General features: G+C 39.5%; 1 protein-coding gene across 1 annotated transcript in view; it reads left to right on the top strand.

Moving 5' to 3' along the window:
- MRTFB (myocardin related transcription factor B) overlaps nucleotides 1-21488 on the top strand; it is an 84201-nt gene that overhangs the window by 21101 nt on the left and 41612 nt on the right. Inside the window, 1 exon segment of the mRNA XM_083474177.1 lies at nucleotides 842-1008. Coding sequence (XP_083330303.1) covers nucleotides 842-1008 — 167 coding nt within the window.

Here is a 21488-nt window from a genome sequence, read left to right as displayed (position 1 = left end):
AGCTTTTGTGTGCATGCACACTTCTTCAGATACAGATTATGGTGTCTGTGAAAAATGGTACTCAGTTGGGCTGTTCTTAACTTGCTATGTGAATACATATTTTGTTTTATTGTTTTATTGAGAGCCAAACTGCATATACAAACTGAACCTCATGACATTTTTTAAGATTGAAAGTGGAGAAATGGTGAGGAATGGGAAGGGGGGAACTTAATATTTTACCTGATTGCAATTTCCAGTTTCCTTGCATCAGTTCCTCCCTGTGGGGGGAAATATCCAGGGGAAATGGGAAGTTTTGCATTTATTTCTTTTACCTTAAGCTTAGTTTCAATAGATTATGGGAACTAGGGGGCTGGGCCCAAAGACTTCAAGATAAAAGAAGGTTTTGCAAAGGGTTCTGAAGTAGGTAAAGGTAAGGTAAAGGACCCCTGGATGGTTAAGTCCAGTCAAAGGTGACAATGGGGTGCTGCGCTCATCTCGCTTCAGGCAGAGGGAGCTGGCGTTTGTCCACAGACAGCTTTTGGGGTCATGTGGCCAGCATGACTAAATCGCTTCTGGTGCAACACACAGGTGTTCTAGCCTACTGTTTTGGGCATAGGGGGGAGCAAAGGAGAATGAACAGAGTTATCTGAGGGAACAAAAGACTTTTGGAAGGAGCTATGAATGGGTAAAGATAGGTATCCATAGGAGGAGAGAGATAAAAGGGCCATGATGATAGGAGGCTTTGAAGGTAAGAATAACTTGTGGATCTAGGTGTAGTTATTGAATATCTGGATGTGATTACTTTTGATCCATTTTGACAACTTGTTGGCACTAAACTGTCCTCTGTTGTCAATATTTCCAGCTGTTTGAACACAATGGAACACTTGGGAACAGTAGAGCCAGAAGATGATTCAGGATTATTACCACGCCTAGCACCTAGTCCACACAGTGAGGCAGTTGCTCATGAATTTCAGGAACTCTCCTTGCAACCCATCCAATGTTTGCCTCCCCTCAATGAAAGGAAGAACGGTGAGTACAAAATATGACAGATATTTGGTGTAGCTATTAAACAAAACTGAATTGTTACTTTTTTATTTAAGTGTTCTGTGATTTTACGCCCACTGAAAAAATGAATATCTGAATGTTGTCCAATAATGTTGCAAAATATGCCATATACTCTATCATAAACATTTATACATGTTTCCCTGCTTGAAATACCAGGTGTTCATCCAGTGCTTGCCTAATGTATTCAGCACATCTGATGAATGCTGAGTACTTCCAAAAATATTAATATCCAAAACTAGATATTAATATTTTTGGAAGTACTCAGCATTCATCAGATGTGCTGAATACATTAGGCAAGCAAGTTATCAGTTTTACATTTACTTTATTGGGCATTTATGGAACTTAGCGGTTGCTAGTTTTATCTCTTCCTTTTCTGTTTCTTTTGGCTAAGAGACAGGAGATTTTAATCAGGGCATGTCTGTTCTAAAACTGAAACATGTTTCCATTTGGTGTGGTCTTCATTCTTTGCATTTGTTTAGCAAAGCTTACATTTGTATGTGGTCATCTGCTGCTTGTTCCCTGTACAGTTGTTTCCTACGTACTTGCAGCTGTGTGCTGAGGCATTTGGGTTTACCTTAAAGAGATACCTGGCTATAATTTGTGCACTCCTAACAGTAAACAATTCTACTGTCTTTTAAAATTTCTATAATAACTTAACATGGAGGCAACTGAGGATAATTTTTGGAATGGGGTTAGAAAGTATCAAGTAAAGAGCAATAGCAAATCCTACCATCTGAAGCAGAAGCAGTGTACAAGAATAACAATACAGTTGCCAACACCACTGTTTCACATTTCCTTGTAACATCCAGATTTCAGCAATGCATTTTACGTGGGTCTTCCTCTAAAGCTTACTCATAAATGTCTGTTGGTTTGAAATACAACAGCCTGATTATTGACTGGAACTGATCAGTCAGAACATAGCTGACCAGTGTTGAAACCACCTTACTGGCCTCTGATCTGTTTAATTTAAAGTGCTGGTCTCAACCTTTAACATCTAAAGTTGTATACCTTTTGGGACCCAAATTTTTAAAGCAAAGGAACCATTCATACAAACTTGCTCAGTTAGAAGGATTGAATTGTATCCAATGGGACTTCCTCTTCCTTTCCTGCAAGCCCCTCCTGACATCTGCTCCAGAGGATTCCCTCTAGATTTTGATGGGTAGAAGGGGAGAGAGGGCAAAGTTGTGTTGTGTGAGAGGAGCACAGTGTTGGATGCAACCAATAGTTGTCAGAGACCCTCTGCTGTCAAAAAGTGAGGTGGATTCCTGAGTATCTTCTTCAGGAATGCTCTCCTATAGGATTTGATTAGGTTCTTGCAGGAGATATTTTTATTGTCTGGACTTTTTAATGCTTTTAATTATTAATCTCTTTAATGTTGCTATGGGCTTTTTTGTTTTTTTGGAGGATGTTTACTTGTGATTGTTAGGTGAGGTTTTACCATTGATCACTGTTTCTTCTTTTTAATTTTGAGATGGTTTTAATGGCTGGTTGAGCCATCTTGAAAATTACGTTTTGTAAGGTATGAAGGAAATTCTTTAACAATCCCTTGACGAGTTGCACCTTTTTATAGAGGGATAAACAGAACCATGAAGAAAAGTTAACACTCTCTAATCCAGCATAGTCTTTCTCATAATGATACTTCACCGTGCTCTAACTGTATCAATTTTATGAGAAACTGGTGCTTCATTTAATCAGAAAATGTTAGAATTGTATCCAGTGTTATTCCTACTTAAAGTAGACCCATTGGAATCAATGGACCTAAGTTATGTCTATTAATTTTAATTCTATATATGTAGAATTTCAGAATGTCAAGTTTTGTGATGAAAAGATCCTTATGTGGAAAAGAGAAGGAGATTAGAGCATGAGAGCAGATCCAAATGTACATTCCATTGGCAGTAATGCAGTGCTGACAGGCAACATTTGTATTCCTGCCCTGCACATGGAAGCATCTTCTCTGAATCAGATCAGTTATCTTCAGATACCCTTGTCTGTTCAGACAAGGCTTGCTATGCTTATGCATAAATACTTAGCATTGGATGCACCAGCACCTAAGAGCAGCATAAATAAGGCTGTAGTTTTGAAAAGCTCTGTTAAAAAGAAAGTCTGGCTGAATAGAGTGGGACTTACTTCTGAGAAAACAAGTGTAGGATCATGCTGTGCATGTATCTAATTTTCTTGGCTTTGGCTCTTCAGCATAAGGAAGTAGCACAGTGGGTTTGTACAAGAAATGCTGATTCACAACTTGAAAATGAGTGCTTAGATTTTATAGCATCTTATTGGTGATTTATTCTGAACAGACTGGATTTCTTCCAGGACTTCCAGCACTCTTTTCAACCTAGAATTTGGACAGGTATTTATTGTAGTTTCCTTTGCAGCCTGAAACAAATTATTCAACCTCTGCGTGTTGTGACTTGATTCTGCAGCTCATATTAAGAGTAAACTTTTTCTGAAAGAAGACACCTTCAGAAAGTTGGCGAGTGTGACTATGTGCAGTGCTTTATTTCATTTGATCATATGCGAGTCAAACTGGTAGTTTCTAGCTTTTCATTTTTTTAAAAAGGTTGATTTGTACATTCAGTACTCGGTCTTTTATCTTCATTTTCCTATTTCGTTGTGGATCTGTTCTGACAAGAACTCTCCTTGTGTCTTAACAGTACTATGGTAACAACTGGCAGGAATCCATTGCTATTGTCTCGTTGAGGTGATGGGCATTCTCACTGCAGTTTTGATACTTGAGGATGTTTTCTGAGGGGCAAGATAATGGACAGTCAGGTTTGATATTAACTTCGAAGGAAGATCTTGATGGTTTGCTTTTTAAACATAGGAGAATAAGGACATTTAAGTTCTCAGGGCATATGGTATGGTGAGGTGCCAGTTGAGGGGGAGGGGGAGAAAACTGGAGAGGGTGAAAAGGGAATTAACCTGCTAAAGCTGTAATAGGTTTCTTGGATTGGGTGGAGGGAATAAGATTTTCTGAGAAATTACCGTATTTTTTGCACCATAACACTCACTTTTTTCCTCCTAGAAAGTAAGGGGAAATGTCTGTGCGTGTTATGGAGGAAATGCCTATGGGTGGCATGCCTACGGATTTTCCTCCTCTAAAAACTACGTGCGTGTTATGGTCAGGTGCGTGTTATAGAGCGAAAAATACGGTAGTTATGAGATTTTTTTTGCAGGGGGAAATCTCCCCCATTTTGTTTGTTTTGTTTCTCTTTTAAAATGAATTCATCACACTTTTAAATAGTCGTGAGTACAGTCAGACAAAAAAAATACTCTGTTGCTGTTTTACCAGTACATCTGGAGTTTAAAAATAACATCGTACATCATGTCTAATAGAGTTCAGTGGGTCATGGGTACAACCATGAACAGCTTTTTTGATTCCGTCATAAAAACACATATAAGGGGTTCGTCTGTCTTCTCAGATTGGGATCAAATGTGGACTAGGAGACTGCAGGAAATTATCTGTCCTCTGAACTGTTTGTTGTACACAGCAAGTAGATAAGATCAACATTCCAAAAATGTAACACCTTTAAACACGTTCATCAAAAGGCTTTTGATACCTATCTTGGATTTTGATTCTTGAAGGTCCTTTTCCCTAAGTTTAGGACTGGCAACTTAAATCCAATGTTAGAGATACTTTGTATAGCCTACAGATTTTCTTCAAAGTCCTGTAAATCCAGCTTTCCCTTTTTGAAAACATTTTTTTTTAACTCAAGTTAACAGGTTAAGACACAATTTCATCCTGGCAGAGACTCTAAATGGGCAAAATATATATGATCCTGAATGACTTCCATATATCATGTTGGGCAAGCCTGTCATACGATTCCTTAAAGTTTTGGCTCATTTCTTTCAGCCCTTATGTGTTCCTAGTACATGTCATCTTAAGGTTGAAAGGAGTGACACCTCCAGCTCCCCAATTCCACAATAATGAAATTGTACTCTTGAGTTTGGTTTCAAATGCTACCTACACCAGATTAACGTGGTCAGTGCACAGCTGTGCACAGACTTGTGGGTTTCTGAATGTAGCCCTGACAGAACCTTGGTTCTCTCTAACTTAAGCATCAACTAAATACAACACTAATTCAGATTTACTGGTTACACAGCATGATCCAGGGTTGTCTCCTGTAACTTCAGTGGATTTTAAGAATTCCTTTTCACAACTCTGTCTACCCTATCCTAACAGCTCAGTGCCTGATATTTTGAAAAAGACTTGAGTAGGGCTGGGGGGGGGGAATAATGTGATGTGTGAAATAATTTTGACCCTTGGTGAGAATGTACATGTTATCTAAGGGATGGCATCTCTTATGCTATAAGAAATGCGAAGAGAGACTTTGTATATACTGGTTTCCCGTTCAGTCTGTCATTGTTACTAGTACTGCCAGTTCCCACAATCCTAACATTCCCTGGGCATCAGTCAGTGTCTGCAAGGAACAATTTTCATGTGAAAAGCCCACAGGCCAAGACTCAGTGGTCTCTAGAGAGCTGACCTCTGAAGTTGAGTCTCTTCTGACATTTTCACAAGCTACTTGAAGTGATTTCTGCAGATTCATTCCATTTGGTAAACTTTTGAACAAAATCCCTGTCCTTTTCAGTAAGATTTATTAAAGCCATTTCCCCCTTTCTCAGTGACAGAATGATGCAATTAAGATGGGAGATGTGTCTGGTGACTAAGTATGATGAAAAATATTGTTTACTGATTCTTATTTTTAAGAAGGAGTACAAAAAGAGTCCATGGTGTTGTTTTACTTCCAGACATTTCTTGTTGATAATGAAGTATTTTGCTGGTAATTAATGTAATGTCTACTTTTTAAAACTAGTTTTTTTAAAAAAAATATCTTTTAGGGGGCAAAATTCTAAGTGTAGTGGTTCTCTCTAGATGAATGTTGATAATTTTCTAGTTTCAGCGAAATTACCCTTAGCAGTGTTGTATGCTATTGATGTTCTAAAAATGACCTGTCATTAGGAAAAGATATTGGTGGAATAATTTTCAAAGAGTGGGTTACTGTAAGCGTTGCCAATCCTTTTCATTCCATGAGCACATTTCAAATTTCTTGCTTTTCATTCTTCACCCCTCCCCCCAAAAAGTTATAAAGAGAGAGAGAGAACACATACAGTTTCCTTTTTCAAGGGTTTGGGGTAAAATACAGCTTCAATTGTGTTAAAATGCATAGGTGTAGCCAAGATTTATTTTATGGGGGGCAGGCTTTATGTTGGGGGGCAGAACTGAGATATCTGTGATGCAATTGGCCAGTTAGTTAAGGATTTCTATTTATTTACTTGATTTAGGTGGGGCAGCTGCCCCCTCTGCCCCTCCTGGCTACGCCCATGTTAAAATGAATCCTCTTGAATTTGCATGATGTTACACAGGGTACACAGGGACGCAGGTGGCACTGTAGGTAAATCCTCAGTGCCTAGGACTTGCCGATTGTATGGTCGGCGGTTCGAATCCCCACGGCGGGGTGAGTTCCCGTCTTTCGGTCTCAGCTCCTGCCCACCTAGCAGTTCAAAAGCACCCCTAAGTGCAAGTAGATAAATAGGTACCACTTTATAGTGGGAAGGTAAACGGCGTTTCTGTGTGTTGCACTGGTGCTGGCTCACCAGAGCAGCTTCGTCATGCTGGCCACGTGACCCGGAAGTGTCTCCGGACAGCGCTGGCCCCCGGCCTCTTAAGTGAGATGGGCACACAACCCTAGAGTCGGACACGACTGGCCCGTACGGGCAGGGGTACCTTTACCTTTACCTTTTACACAGGGTCCTATAGAAGCAACCATTAAATTAAAGCTTACATTGGCAGACTGCAAAGTAAGAAATCATAGATATGGTGTCTGGGACAAAAACACTGATTCAAGGCACGGATCCTCATCATGGTTCATTTTTACATAGGATGTAAATCAATTATATCTATGCACTTAGAGGTGACTTATGATTTGACTCATGATTTTAGGGCATAGTTTGTAAACAATTATGAGAATCGTTAAGGATCTGTGCCTCACATCCATGTTTTTGCACCAAGGCAGTACTAGAAAGGGCCAGATCTTCGATTTTTATGGTTCAATCAGTGGAGACAGATGGGATATGTGACTTGATAGAAGGGTGTGTCTGTCTGCCTGGGACAGGTAGCCCATTACAAACTTACAAAATTTCAAGTGGATCCGTTTTACTAGATTGTGTGCGTTTCCATCTTTCTGTTTCTCTGGTACCTTATTTCGCCAAACTCTTGTAGCACCATGTCTTCTCCACATTGCACAGTCTGTTTTCCTCTCCCACTCCCAGTCTCAAATCTCTCCTCTTTTTCTCATACCACATCAGGTGCTTCACTGTCTGTTCAGCTGCTGATGTGCTGATCTAAGACTTGAATCATAGAATCATAGAATCATAGAGTTGGAAGAGACCACAAGGGCCATCGAGTCCAACCCCCTGCCAAGCAGGAAACACCATCAGAGCATTCCTGACATATGGTTGTCAAGCCTCTGCTTAAAGACCTCCAAAGAAGGAGACTCCACGACACTCCTTGGCAGCAAATTCCACTGTCGAACAGCTCTTACTGTCAGGAAGTTCTTCCTAATGTTTAGGTGGAATCTTCTTTCTTGTAGTTTGGATCCATTGCTCCGTGTCCGCTTCTCTGGAGCAGCAGAAAACAACCTTTCTCCTTCCTCTATGTGACATCCTTTTATATATTTGAACATGGCTATCATATCACCCCTTAACCTCCTCTTCTCCAGGCTAAACATGCCCAGCTCCCTTAGCCGTTCCTCATAAGGCATCGTTTCCAGGCCTTTGACCATTTTGGTTGCCCTCCTCTGGACACGTTCCAGTTTGTCAGTGTCCTTCTTGAATTGTGGTGCCCAGAACTGGACACAGTACTCCAGGTGAGGTCTGACCAGAGCCACATAGTGCAAGAGATTATAAAAAGTTCATTGAAAACTAAACACAGCAACACTATTATGCCAACACCGCATACAGCTGAAAGAGGAACTGGGAAAGAGTGTCCACCTTCCCACTTCCTGTTTCACATTCATGCATTTCAAGGCTCAGATTGGTAGCTGATAAAAAAGCTATATATGTGAAATATATTCTTATGAGGAAAAATTGCCACAAACACATCTAAGGGATTGCTTACTGGGAGCCCAACTCTTCACTTTACTGAATGTTCACATTTAAGGCATCTGTTCTTTGATTTTAAAGCAGCCATGGGGAGGGCCCAATCAGGATTCGAACAACAGAGCATTAGGGAGAGGGTTTAATTGAGTCCCCCAGTGAAAACCAAATATCCCTTTTTCCCAGGGCAAATTGCAACTTGGAGGGTTTGACATTGATATTTTTAATTGGGACTGAAGTTTTGGGGGCACAAGCAGCTGCTATTTAAAAAAGAAAACTGATTTGTTAAAACTGTGATTGTACATTTTAACATGATGTGTACTTTAGTTCTGTGTTTTAATAGATCATATATTCTATTAATGTTTTATTGTTTTTTAATTACCGGTATTGCTTCCCCACCCTATGTGTTTAGCTGTTTCTATTTTAGCTGTAGAGTTCCTGTCAGGGAAAAGGGCAGGATATAATGATGATGATGATGATGATGATGATAGCAATCCTATATCCAATTTGCTTTACTTCAAGCTGACATTTATAAGGATTTTGCTTTTAACCTTTTATATTATTGTTGCACACCACCCCAATCTCTGAGTGATGTGAGATTCCAGAGGCTCCAGGCAATAAGCAAGGCTTTCATTTTTCATTCAGAATGATGCATAGCGGAGACTGTGGTATTTTTTTGATATATTGTTTATTTACACATATATACAACCTGAGCCTATGAAGGAGGGGTTCACAGTATCAACACCCCAAGGGGGCCTTGCTTCTCCCATAGCCACAGCCTTAGATTCAAAACAGAAATCAAGCATTGCTCCCCCTCTCTCCTCAGCTTGCTGCTTTTCTTCTACCTAACACCACTTCGCTCTCTCTCAACTTTTGCTTTGTCATTCTAACTATCCATGAGTTGAGGGAGGGTGCCCCACCTATTTGCCATCTCACACTGATCCACTTAATTTGTGGTGATCACCTTAATGGTGATCACCTCACCAGGAAGTTAACCTGGCTTGTACTTTAACACTAGCTGGATCCAGGGGTTAGAAGGGCCTCAGCCTTCTTCCCCTCCCAACTCATAACATTATAAAACATGTGTGTGATTGGTGTGTGTTTGTGGTCTGTTTGTGTGTGAAAGAGTGGATGTGACCACACCAATCTTTTGGAGGTTTGGCCAACAGTAAATGCAGCCCTTGGGCCAAAGAAAAGGTTATCTAGCCTTGTTTTATAGCATTCTCAAGAAAAAATGAAATGATCAGTCTCATGGAGGGGTGCTGAACCACTTCTTTTAACTGAGCTACCCATTCCTTAATCTGTGTTTTTGGTTTTCTGTCAGTTTGAAAAACAACAACCAAAAGGCTTGTTCAGCTTGACATTATGAGGAGAGGGAGAATGGATCCCATAAGATAAGGTCCAAGCAGTATTAAATACTTGTTTGTGCATTTACGTCATGTTTAATGAGGCAATAAAATTGTCCACATATGTTTCTGTTTTCATTTCTCATGTAACTGATACTTGAAATTGAGGCTAGCCATGCTCCCAAAGTTCTAGGCAGACTGGCATAGTTGAGATAACAGAGGATGCATCATTTCCTATAGAGCCTTTCTTAAGATTTTTAGTGGTTGTTGCCCCTAGCCCTGATGTTTCTTGAGGCTAGAATTGGATGGTGTGAATGCAAACTATTTGTAAATCTGTGGGAAATGTGATGTTAAAGAGATTATTTATGTGGCTTATTTTGTTGATGGTGCAGCAGATGTTGGGAAGAAGTAGTGAAGGGCCTTTGAGCAGCATGCTCAGCATGCTTTAATCCATAGTTTGTCTTAAGACCAAATGACTGCAGTATGTGGGATTGTCCTTGGTTCTGGTTTGGAAGCTCCAGGTTGTGCAGAAAGCAATGACCAGGCTACTTCCCTAGCCACAGACTGTGACTGTGACACACCATTGTTATGACATCTGCACTGGCTGCATGTCTGCTACTGAGCCAGGTTCAAGGTTGTATTGATTTACAAAACCCTGTGCAACGTAGGTCCAGGGTACTCTGGGGATTACCCTAACCCTTATATTCCAGCTCGATCACTGAGATCATCTACAGGAGCGTCGTTGGTCATTCCCTATGTTTGTCAGGCTCATTTAACAACAAAAAGAAAACAAGCCTTTAGTGTCATTGGCCCAGTCCTGTGGAATTCATCAGGCTCTTCTGTTTCAGCCTTTAATTGCCTGCTAAAAACTTTTCTACTTGTCCAGTTTATGCAGGAAATTAAGAATGCATATTTGCATAACAGTTAGCTATTTTTATTTTAGCACCTTAATTTTTATATTGTATGATTTTGCATATAATTATTGTAAACTGCCCTGATATTTCCAATGAATAAAATATAAATATTTTAATCAATAAATAAGGCAATATGCTTTGTGAACCAGGTCATTGTGTTTGCTTATCACCATCATTACAGTCCAAATGGGATTGTTTCATGCCAGGCAAATATATTCTCTTTAACATGAAATAAATTTATCTAACATGCCTTTCATGTTTAAGCTTGCTTTTTTAAAAAAAAACAAAAAACCATGAGTGATAAATTTTACTCAGAGCAGCCCCATTGAAATTAATGGACATAGGTAATTTAGGTCCGTTAATTTAAAAGTACAACTTCATTAAATATCCCTCCATGTTTACTTGGTCCATTAGTGTCATGTTTAGTCTTCCAGAAGCAAATCTAGTCACAATTTTAATGATTTTGATATGGTGTCCATAATCTGGGATCTTATCTGGCAGCTACTGAAATCAACTGAAATACTTCTTATTGACTTGTATAAAAACATTGAAATGTATGTTTGATTACAGCTTTCTTCGTTTGGTTCAGTGCTTCAAAACATACTTCAAAGGGTCAGTTGTAGTTGTTCATCTGAAGATACTCTCATTAGATCAGACATTTTTGGGAAGGCTTCTATGTCACCTTCCTGTTTACCATGTTTACGGTACCATGCCAACATACCATTGTGAAACACTGGTCTGTATGAAATCCTACTCGATTCTTTTAACAAATTAGTTTTATAATTGCATGAATTTCTTCAAACTGCGGGAGACAGTTGTTCAGCAATTAAATCCACATGTTTGCTTCTCTTGCTACATAGTTCAAAGCTGTAATAAGTGTATAAAAACTTTGAAGCAATTAGTTGTTACAGCAATGATTGCTTTCTTTACAAAACAAAATGCTACAACTTTTGAACTCTTGATACTCCTGGTTTGTAGTGTTCTAGTGATCACACTAATACAAGAACAGGATATCCTCCTACATCCTTAGTAGACATAAGTACATTTTCTCTGGCTGTTGAGCCATTTTTTTAAAGAGCACGTCCACATGTTTATTAAAAGCACCTAGCTGTTCCCTTTCTTCCTTCTCCTCATCTTACCCAAGTGGTATACAAATGCTATTGGTTCACATTTATTTGAATGCAGGGATAGACAACACAGTACTCACTGGGTTGGTGGTTCTTGTTATTTTAAGTCACTTTTTTATTGAAATGGCAGGCACTTTGGTCATCCTTGGAGGGGCTTTTCTGAATGTGTGAGTGGTGGGGTGCTCAATTATATTCTGTGTGTGAGATACATTTGGGCAGAGAGAGGGGGGAACAAGGCATGTGTGATTGTGCATAGATGAAGTATATGAGTGCATGTGTGTGAGGGAGGTGCTTGTGTGCATGTGGTGTGTGTGTGTGTGTGTGTGTGTATATGTGTATTGTGTGCTAGAGTGAGTAGCCACCTTGTATACTTTTCCTAGTGCTGGGGAATGCACCCTTTTATTATTAGATAGCAACTACATAAGTGTGTGTGCCCAGGGGAATCAATATTGTGTGATTTCCACAGTCAGCACCAGCAGGTCATTGACGACCTCCCATGGAAAGCATGAGATTGTCTGACAAAGGAGGGGGACAGCAGCAATAACTGTACTTCCGATCAGCAAGCCCAAGAGGCTCAGTGATTTAGACCACAGCGCCAACAGCTCCCTTGATTGTAATTAGATTACAGTTGTTCTAAAGAAACCATCCTTGCACTCTTGGGGATTGCAATAACTACCTGTGCGATTGCAAACATCTTTTTCCTAGACAAAGTGCTTCAGCAGGTAGCTTGACATCAATAATTTGAATTCACTGCTATCTAGTTTCAGGCCTGGGTTCAACACTGAAACAATCTTGATTGTCTTGATGAGTAATCTATGATGGGAGTTGTAGAAGGACTGATGGAGTGTGACCCTGTTATTTTTCGTGATCTTTCAGTTTCTTTTGTTATTGTTGGCCATGGTATTCTTCTGAAGCAGCTGTTGGGATCATTAACGATGGAATCCAGTGGTCCTGGGCCTTCCTCAGTGACCTATTTCAGAAGGTAGTGATGGGAGGCTATTGCTCTACTCCAGGGATGTCTAAATGGTCAACCACGATTGACAGGTAGACCCCCGGTTGATATTAGTCGATCGCGGGCTCATTTTCCTCTGCGGGGGGAAAGGAACATCCGGCCCCACCCCCCTCGCTCTTTTGTGTATTCACACCCTATTTCAAGAACGGAAGAGTGAGTTACCGCTGGCGGGATTACTTCTTGTTTATCGATTAATGCCACGCTCCCCCCCCCCAAATCGGCAGAAGTATTTGCTGTTTCCCTAAAAAATGGTCAATAACTTTGGCACTCTCCGAAAAAAAACCCTCAACAGCTTTGACTTGCCCCCCTTAAAAAAGGAAAAAGGTCAACAACTTGGTTTCCCCCCCACCCATGGGTAGATCACTGCTAGTTTTTTTATCTGGGGTAGATTAGTTTCTTGGGAGTGGGACACCCCTGCTCTACTCCATGGCAGTTAGGCTGTTGTATAGCACATTTTGAAGCTGGGTGGCAATGTTCAAAGCAGCACACTCTACTGAAAGTTCTTATTTAACATCTTACTTTCTAAGACATGGAAAACTTGCTACAGTTGAAAGAAAAGCAAAACAGTTAACACAGGAGGAATGATTTAAAAAATCATGAATTCACTTCTGTTCTGTTTGCAATGCAATAATTAGGGCTTGAGGCTGCAATCCTATACACGGTTACACAGGTGTAAGTACCATTTTACTTAATAAGACTTACTTTTGTGTAGGCATTTTTAGGATTGCCCGGTAAGAAATGTTTTTTGTTTTTCTTCAGTGCAGAACACAGAATATCGTTGGTAGACGATGGCATATATACATAATATTGGAAGATAAGCAGATGGATCAATTCTGCTGTTGTGGATAATGTTATTAATGTTATTAGGTCCTGTAATAGTGCTGCCAACATAGATATACAGTAAACAAACAAACAAACACCAGTGTAGCAAAATGTGACTCAGCAATATCGAAAGCAACACGATGGCCAGAAACAATTACAGTATAGAAAACTTTATGGAATAAGGCAAAACATCAAAACTATCAAACTGAAGTCTCTGAAAGTCCTTGAATAAGTCACGGTGCCAGACTTTGCCCAGCGGAGAGCAAGCTTGTAAAGCTTTGTATGATTAGCAAATGTCCAATTCTGATGTCCAACTCTGAACTCTGCACAGTGTTTCCAGGTAGCAACTACTGTTTTGTTCAGTTCTTCATCAGCCAATTAGTTCAACAAACACTCGTAAGTAGAAAGATGTGTATTTTCTTCACTAACCAATCTTTTTTTCAAATTGATATATAGTATACATGAGAATGAAAAATACTCTGGAACAGTACTCATAATTGTATATTCATGTATATTATATCAATTCGAAAAAAGATTGGTTGAAGAAATTACGCATCAATCTGGCCATCGTGTTGCTTTTGATATTGCTGAAAATAGATATGCAGACAGAGTTGAAATCTGGCTCTGGTCGCTCTGACCATATGCTTGTTGTGTATCCTGTTCTGAATGGTGAGTAGTTGTTTTAGATTGGGAGGCTGTCTTGTCTGTAAGCCAGTACAGAGCTTTGAGAGGGCCAACTTAAAACAACTACTCACTAACAACAAGAGGACAAAACTTCATGCATCTGATGGAGTGTAGTCTATGAAAGCTTTTGTCCTGTTTTGAGCAGCTCATAATCTAAAGCATAAAAACATGTTGAGCTTGCACACTTCTGTTAGCTTTGGTTACAAATTTGGTTACAAAAATGTATTAAATTTGGGAAGATGAGCATTAATGATGCAGAATATAGAGCTCTTAAGGAAATCTTCTATTAGTGTTTCAGCTTTTTGCTGTGTTTTATAGTCTTCCTATGAGTCCTTAGTTTCTTTGCACAGAAACTAAAGAGTTAAATAAAGTTTATCTGAATAAGCTGGCGGTCTCAGGGCTCACAAACTTGAGTGAACACTTGATTGGCTCATCTACAAATGCCCTTTTTCATGAGAGCAGATTTCTGTGAGTGAAGAGACAAGATTGTTGTTTCCTTGTATTGTTAAAGGTTCTGGGGAAGCCCTTTTGAATGGGTGATCATTTTTGGAAATTACACCATCTTGGTGTTTTCTTGGATTGTGATGAATCTACCTCCATTTGAAGTTCTTTGGGTTCGATTATTTCTGTGCTCCACACTTTTTTGCCTCAAAGATTTTGCATGCTCTGAGAGTTTAGCATCATCCATGTAAGTACCGTAATTGACTCCTCTTTTACTTTTTCACAGGAAAAATATTAAGTTTGTCATTTTATTTTATTGAAAGTGTGTTTTAATGTTCTTGCTTAAAGTATGTTTTTCATACAGAAACTAATTGCATTGTGTGGGGAAAGCTTAAGACTTGCTGAAATATTGACACTCTTCTTACAATAAGCAGACAGTCACAGAGTTTCTGCTAAATGCCAGCTTTCCCACTAACATAGGGATAACTCCATTTGCCAATGTGCAAGATGCTTTAGCAAATTATCCTGTTTGTGTTATTTCAGTGAATTTTCTAGTTTTGAAAAGATAAATTGAAAACTGGAGGGAGGCACCTTTATAAAAAGGACCTTATTCCTTAAAATATTATTAGAACATGTAAGAAAAACTTGTCCATGCACTGAGAAACCACCTTATTCAAAATAATTCACAATTAGCTCTAAATAGGAAAGTTATCTTTTATTGTAACTTGGTCAACAAAGTCTTAATTCTATCTGCATATTACAGTGTCAGTTGCAGTACAAAAATTCCATCAAACTGACTAGTGACACTCTTTTAGAATAGGAAGGTGTCTCCCCCCCCCCCATTCCTTTAACAATGCTTTGAGGTCATTTATGCATTGATATCCAGACTGACGCATGGAAGCTCAAGTGAGCATGCTGGGATTTTGCATAATCCATTTCCCTGTTCACTGCATTGTGGGCCATGCTCAGCATATATATATATATATATATATATATATATATATATATATATATTCCCATTACTTGGCCCCCACATTGTAGTGGTTGAAGCAATCATGTGTGCATTGGGGTTGTTTTTTCTTTTTTTCTTTTGGGGTGGAAACAGAGATAATAACTTTATTGAATGAATTTATTTATGGAAGTTCAAGCATATTTTTAAGTGGGATTTATTTTGTGTACTAGTTCTGCATAGATTTATTATTATTTTTAAATCTAGGTTTGTAACCCAGTCACAGGTTGCATGAATCTGTATTTTTTATCTGTTTTTAAATCTTATATTAAAGAGTTAGCCCTGGACAGTTGGTCAGGGCTGAAATATTTCCAGATAATCCCTTACATAGTACAATTTACCAGTCTTAATATACAGCATGCAAGTTAACCATATACAGTATGTGCTATAATTGTGGGAACTATTGATGCTGCTAACCCATATCTAAAGCCAGGGTAATGACAGATGGCTGACAATGCACCAGTTTTTGTTCAATGGTGACATGGTTTCTAGTATTAAAAGTGAGTTTAATCACATTTTCTAACGTTCTTATTCTCTGAAAAACTCAAATTGTTTTCCTGTTACAATTGAAAACAACATTTTGAGCTTGACTTTCACAATGAAAGGCTTCTGCTCCGAAGTTGAAATTCATCATAATCTATTTCCAACTGAAAGTAGGATCTTGTAATGGAAAATTGTATTTGTAGCCAGCAGTGGCTGATAAATCTCAGGATACACCATCTTTTTAATCCAGTAATTAGTACTTTTAATGCTTTTTATTCTGTGAAGATTTTTTGAATAGGAGATTAGATGAGCACCTCTTAGGATACTTTAGTGTTGAAAGCTCACAAAGTTTTGGGGTGAAACTGCTGCAGCTCTTGCCATGGGAGCTGAGGCACTTCCATCCCAGTGCCTTGTGTGCTGGGACGATGCAGCTTCTTTGCACAACTCAGCTGGTGGGGGGCAGAAAATCTTCTCCCTCAGCTGAGTGAGCCCTGATGTCCCTGCTGCTCACACACAAGCGTCAGGGACCTCAGGGCTTCTTTGCATGGCTCAGCTGGGGGTGCAGGAAGGCTCCCCCCCCCAGCTGAGCAAGCGCCATGCTTTTCCAGCTTATATGTGAGGGATCAGGGCTTGCTCCTCTGGGGACCAGGAGCAGTATAAGGAAGCCGAGGGAGGAACAAGCTGTATCGGCCGGGTGATACAGCTTGCTCCTCCCTCTGTGGTATGAGGGGCAGAGTGATGACAGCTTCACCTGGCGGCATATTGCAGGTGAAACTGTCGCTGCTCCTGAGTCCCTCTGCTACCAGTGGCCCAATGTTGAAAGCGGTGCTGGTAACAGAGGGACTCAAGAGCAGCATCAGTTTCATCCACAATATACCGCTATCACACTCTGCCCCTCATATTGGTCCTGGGTGATGGATCAGTGCAATCCAGTGTTAGGCTAAGGCATCTCCTCAGAAGCTCCAGACGGCATAAAACTGTAAAGCCACCATACAGGTAACATGTAAATACTGAATCAAACTATGGCCTCCTACTGCCAAACTAGTCAGAGCTAAGCCATGGAGTCTGGTCTTGCTCCAGACAAACCACAACCTATACCTACAGTTTGTTCTTGGCTTACCACTTGTGATTTGTTTGGGGAACAAACCATGAGGCCAGGTTCGGACATAATGCTAACCCATGGCTTAGCTCTGAGTAGCACAGCAACAGCAGGACCAAAAAAGGAGTGAAGTGGCTACAATTTTTGTTCTGAGTATCCACACACTTTCTCATTCACACTTAGTCATGGTTTGGCTTGGGGAACCAGACCTTTGTCTCATAGCCCCACCCAGCTATTTTCTAGGAAAGGATGTGGACATTGAGACATATGTATAGAGCAGCAAATCTTTTTCACCCACCCTTGCATCAACCCCAAGGCTTTCTAATACATTCAAGTAACACATATTTTAAATAACTTATCGTGTTATGCTAGAGAGGTTAAATCAAGAAATGCTAATTTGGACTTAATTTGGATTTCATAGTGTGTTCTGGTATCCTAAAGGTATCTGTTATAAAATGTTTGTGGGAATGGTTAGACAGCAGAGTAATTGCTTCTCTCTTCTCAGATAGAAATAGCTGGCTAGAACAGCCTTTGAAGCAATTCATTGCTCATTTCTACAGAGTGCACATTAAATCTAACTGTTCATTAATGGTCTTGAGGGAAGCACTATAGTGGGTCAGTATGGTGATGGTTAGCACATTAGATGACTTTAAGTTGGGGAAAAATGGCATAATTGGAGTAATATCAAAGCAAATGCTTGTACCAAAGCTTTCTGTGTCCTGAAAAATTAGCTAGCCTACCATGTTGCTGGAGGGGCTCTGCATAACTCAAAATTGTTTATACTCTTGCATTGTTAGGAGCTGCAGCAATGTAATATTTCCCATATTCTGTCTTGAAAGAAAAGGGCATTGAGACTGAGGGAAAGCGGGTGGTAATGAGTTATTTCCTTATCAAAGTTTTATGAATATACGTAGTTATCTTTTTGATATACCGTATTTATCGCTCTATAACACGCACCCAACCATAACACGCACGTAGTTTTTAGAGGAGGAAAATCCGTAGGCATGCCACCCGTAGGCATTCCCTCCATAACACGCACAGATATTTCCCCTTACTTTCTAGGAGGAAAAAAGTGAGTGTTATGGTGCAAAAAATACGGTATATTTTTGTCAGCAAAAGCAGATAAAGTATTTAAAATAACTATTATACTGTATGCATAATGTTCTCTGAGTCTCTCAAATATGTGAGCCAAGAAGATCCTTCTTTTTCTCTTTCTTTTCTTTATGAATTTGTAAAAATAATACTCTGGTGTAATTGTGTAAGAATATATTGACCCTGCCAAATTTGATATACGTCCTTGGGGAATTGTTTGTTTTCACTGCAATTGCCAGGAAGCCCTTTTTTGGCTGGCCCTCACTTCTCAACAGTATGGCTTATTTTTTTCTCACGCTTAATAAATAATAGTTGTACTGAAGTGGTGGGAAAACTAAGTTGATTTATGGAGTTGTTAGTGTTTTTGAACAGTAAAAAGATCACCATGAAAGAAGATTTATTATAACATAAAGATTGATCTCACTTCATTTGGATAGAACGGTGAGATCATTTCAAACCATATACTTGACAAACATTATCTTTTCCCATCAATGGGACTACATGTTACTGAAGGAGAAAATGATTCAAGTTAGGAATAAGGCATTTAAAAAACACAGGAAGAAAGAGGAAATTTAGCAAGCTGCATAGAAAGCAACAGAAAGAATTAAATTCTACATAGCCTAACCATCTAGGAGGATACATTTTCATAGGGAACAATTTTCAGCTTGAACCATGGGGGAACCAGGGGAGAGGCTGACAGTAGAATTGGATACACCAATCAAACATGACCATGTAGAACTGGATACAGCTCAAGTGGCAGAGTTGGGCCATTGGTACCTTTTAAAAATCCAGGAAGGTGCAAGTAAAAGCCTTCAAAGTCCATTATCAGGACAATACCTTTATGAGGCCAACTGAAACATCACAGCATAGTGTACAAGCATTCAAGTTCTCCAGAACTCTTGATTAGGCCAGATGAAAGACAGAACACTGGTTGGGCTAATGTTGAAGCCATGCTGCCTCTCTCTTTAGTCACGGTCTTTAGATTGATTGGGGAGGACATAGCAGACATTCAAATGAGGCTGTTGAGGTGCTATGTAGGTATCAGGTTGCACCTTGGACATCTGGTAGCAACAAGCATAGCAGTGGATGTACTTGTATAAAATTCATCAATTTCATCATTTTTTGCAATATGCCCATTGGGTATTTTATTCAATTTAAAATCTTTCTTAATTGACTTCAGTTGATGGACTGCAACCTTGTTGAGAACTTATTTTGTTGACTATTATGAGCAATTAGTGCAGGGAAAAAAATCCATTATGTTAGGTATTTTACTTCAATGCAGCCCCCCCCCCCAAAAAAGTAGAGGCTTTACGTATTTAACCACCCAAAATGTGTTTTCTGCTAATTTTTTATTCCCTGCCATAAATGATAGTTCCTTTGGTTTCTGCTGAATGCCTTAATTTTAAAGCATTCTAGCCCACCATTTTGGATGTTTCTTTGGTGCATTATATTATGAAAATATAATCTTCAGTTTGCCTTTACAACAGATTCTTGCTGGCAATAAGTGTGGGCCATAGCAACAGTGGTAAGCTACTCCCTCAGTGAGGAACCTGCTGTTTTTCTTTTTAATGAGATTCTGCTTCCATAGTGCTACTGTTTTTTGTTTTTCTAAATGCTACTTTCAGATTGATTATATAGAGGGATTCAATGTAGTGCTATGCCAATCATTATTTCAGGGCAAGCGTTTCAACTTGCCAGATGGAACAATTCCCCCCTCTCCTCCCATGCACTGATTTGAGGGTTCTCCAGACCCCCAAGTCAGTTTGGGGGAAATGGGAAAGAGAGGGGGTGGAACTTTGTTGAGCAAGCCAAAGTCATTTTGTGGGCATCTGCTGACAGGACTAATTAGTTTATTTTAATTATGTATTTCATAAAAATATTTACTGATTGATTTTTTTTAAAAAAAGCACCTCAAAGGTTAAAAACAGTAAATGTGTTAAAAACATAGTTAAAAACTAAGAAAAATGTACATCTGTAATTTGAGACATTTGAAAAGTTAAAATGACAATAGACTAAAAACAGATTAAGACCTGCATCTTAGTGTTTTTGTGACAATTAATTATGTTTGGGGGTTAACCTGATAGTCCAGTCTAGTTGAGTGAGAAGCATTAGGAGGATTTGGTACGTTGAATGCATTGTTCAATGTAGTTAAACTAGATTGCTTTAGTTGAATAACTTGCAGGGTTTTGTTGAAGCCTGTAAGGTGAATTTGGTAACCAGAGCAGCATAGGGGCAACAAAATTAGCTGACATTTGAGTAGATGTAATTTCCTTTTGCCACAAAAATTGTCTCTGGTTGCTCCAAAGGATTCCAGGGGACCATTAAGGAAAACTGTTTTCTCCTGTGGGGTGGTTGACATTGAAGAGCTGCTTTCATTTACTAATTGAAAAGATAAAAAAGACTGCTTGCAGATCAAAAAGCTTGTGGGGGAAGAGGAGGTGTTCTGGAGTGATGTAATGAGGGTAAAGTGCCACTGCACAAAGAAAGCAATTGAAGTTTGCTACATTAGAAATGCTATATGGAATAAAATGAGAAGAGAGCCATGGCACTGTATGCTCATTGTAGAGCGAGAATAGCAGCATTTGTATTGCTTTCATGTTTCACTTGATGCTAGTGAGATGGCCCTCAAGTGTTGAAACAAGATTTGATATAGGAGAGTGGGCAGTGAGTGCCAACTCCAACTTTCCTTCTCTGATTTCAGCTGGTTTTGCCTTGTCTTATCATACTTTATTTCTGGTTCCTGCAACTTTCCTGCAGTTTTCCTCCCCCCCCCCCCCCAATTCTAACACCATTCTTAGTTCCTCCACCACCAGCCACTGGTCCTACCTCAGCTTTCCTTTCCTTAGCATGCACTTATTCCATACCTAAATTATCTGCTCTTCTCCACTTCAGTCCTGCTCAGCTGTAGCCAGTCCTTATAGATTTATGTAAATGTTGCATAGACGTAGGTGAGTCCTGTCACAATGAGCAGATTTGCTTACTTTCTTCTTATTGGATGTGCCCTTCCTACCCTAAGTCTGGCACCGTCACTCATTTGTGTGTCCAATTCTGTAGCAGTTCTATCTTTTGTTCAACTTTGTATGACTGCAATGCAATAAAGCCTAAACAAGGCTGCTGCTTTATGACCTAGTGCCTTATTGAGCTCTTCACAGATGCCTTCTTTCTTTGCACACCAGAAATACATGTGTAGATGCTGTTAGTGAGGAAGCTTATCGGTTGTTATTCTTGGATGTCTGTGAGAAAAGTGATTGGATTGGGGCATTGGCTGGTGATGTCACAGAAGCACTGAAGGTTTCCCTCTCAGGTTGCTTTGAAGT

This window comes from Podarcis liolepis (assembly GCF_965112155.1).
Source record: "Podarcis liolepis genome assembly, chromosome: 14".
NCBI classification, from domain to species: domain Eukaryota; kingdom Metazoa; phylum Chordata; class Lepidosauria; order Squamata; family Lacertidae; genus Podarcis; species Podarcis liolepis.
Note: the sequence above shows the minus strand (reverse complement) of the source record. Positions and strands in the feature narration are given on the sequence as shown.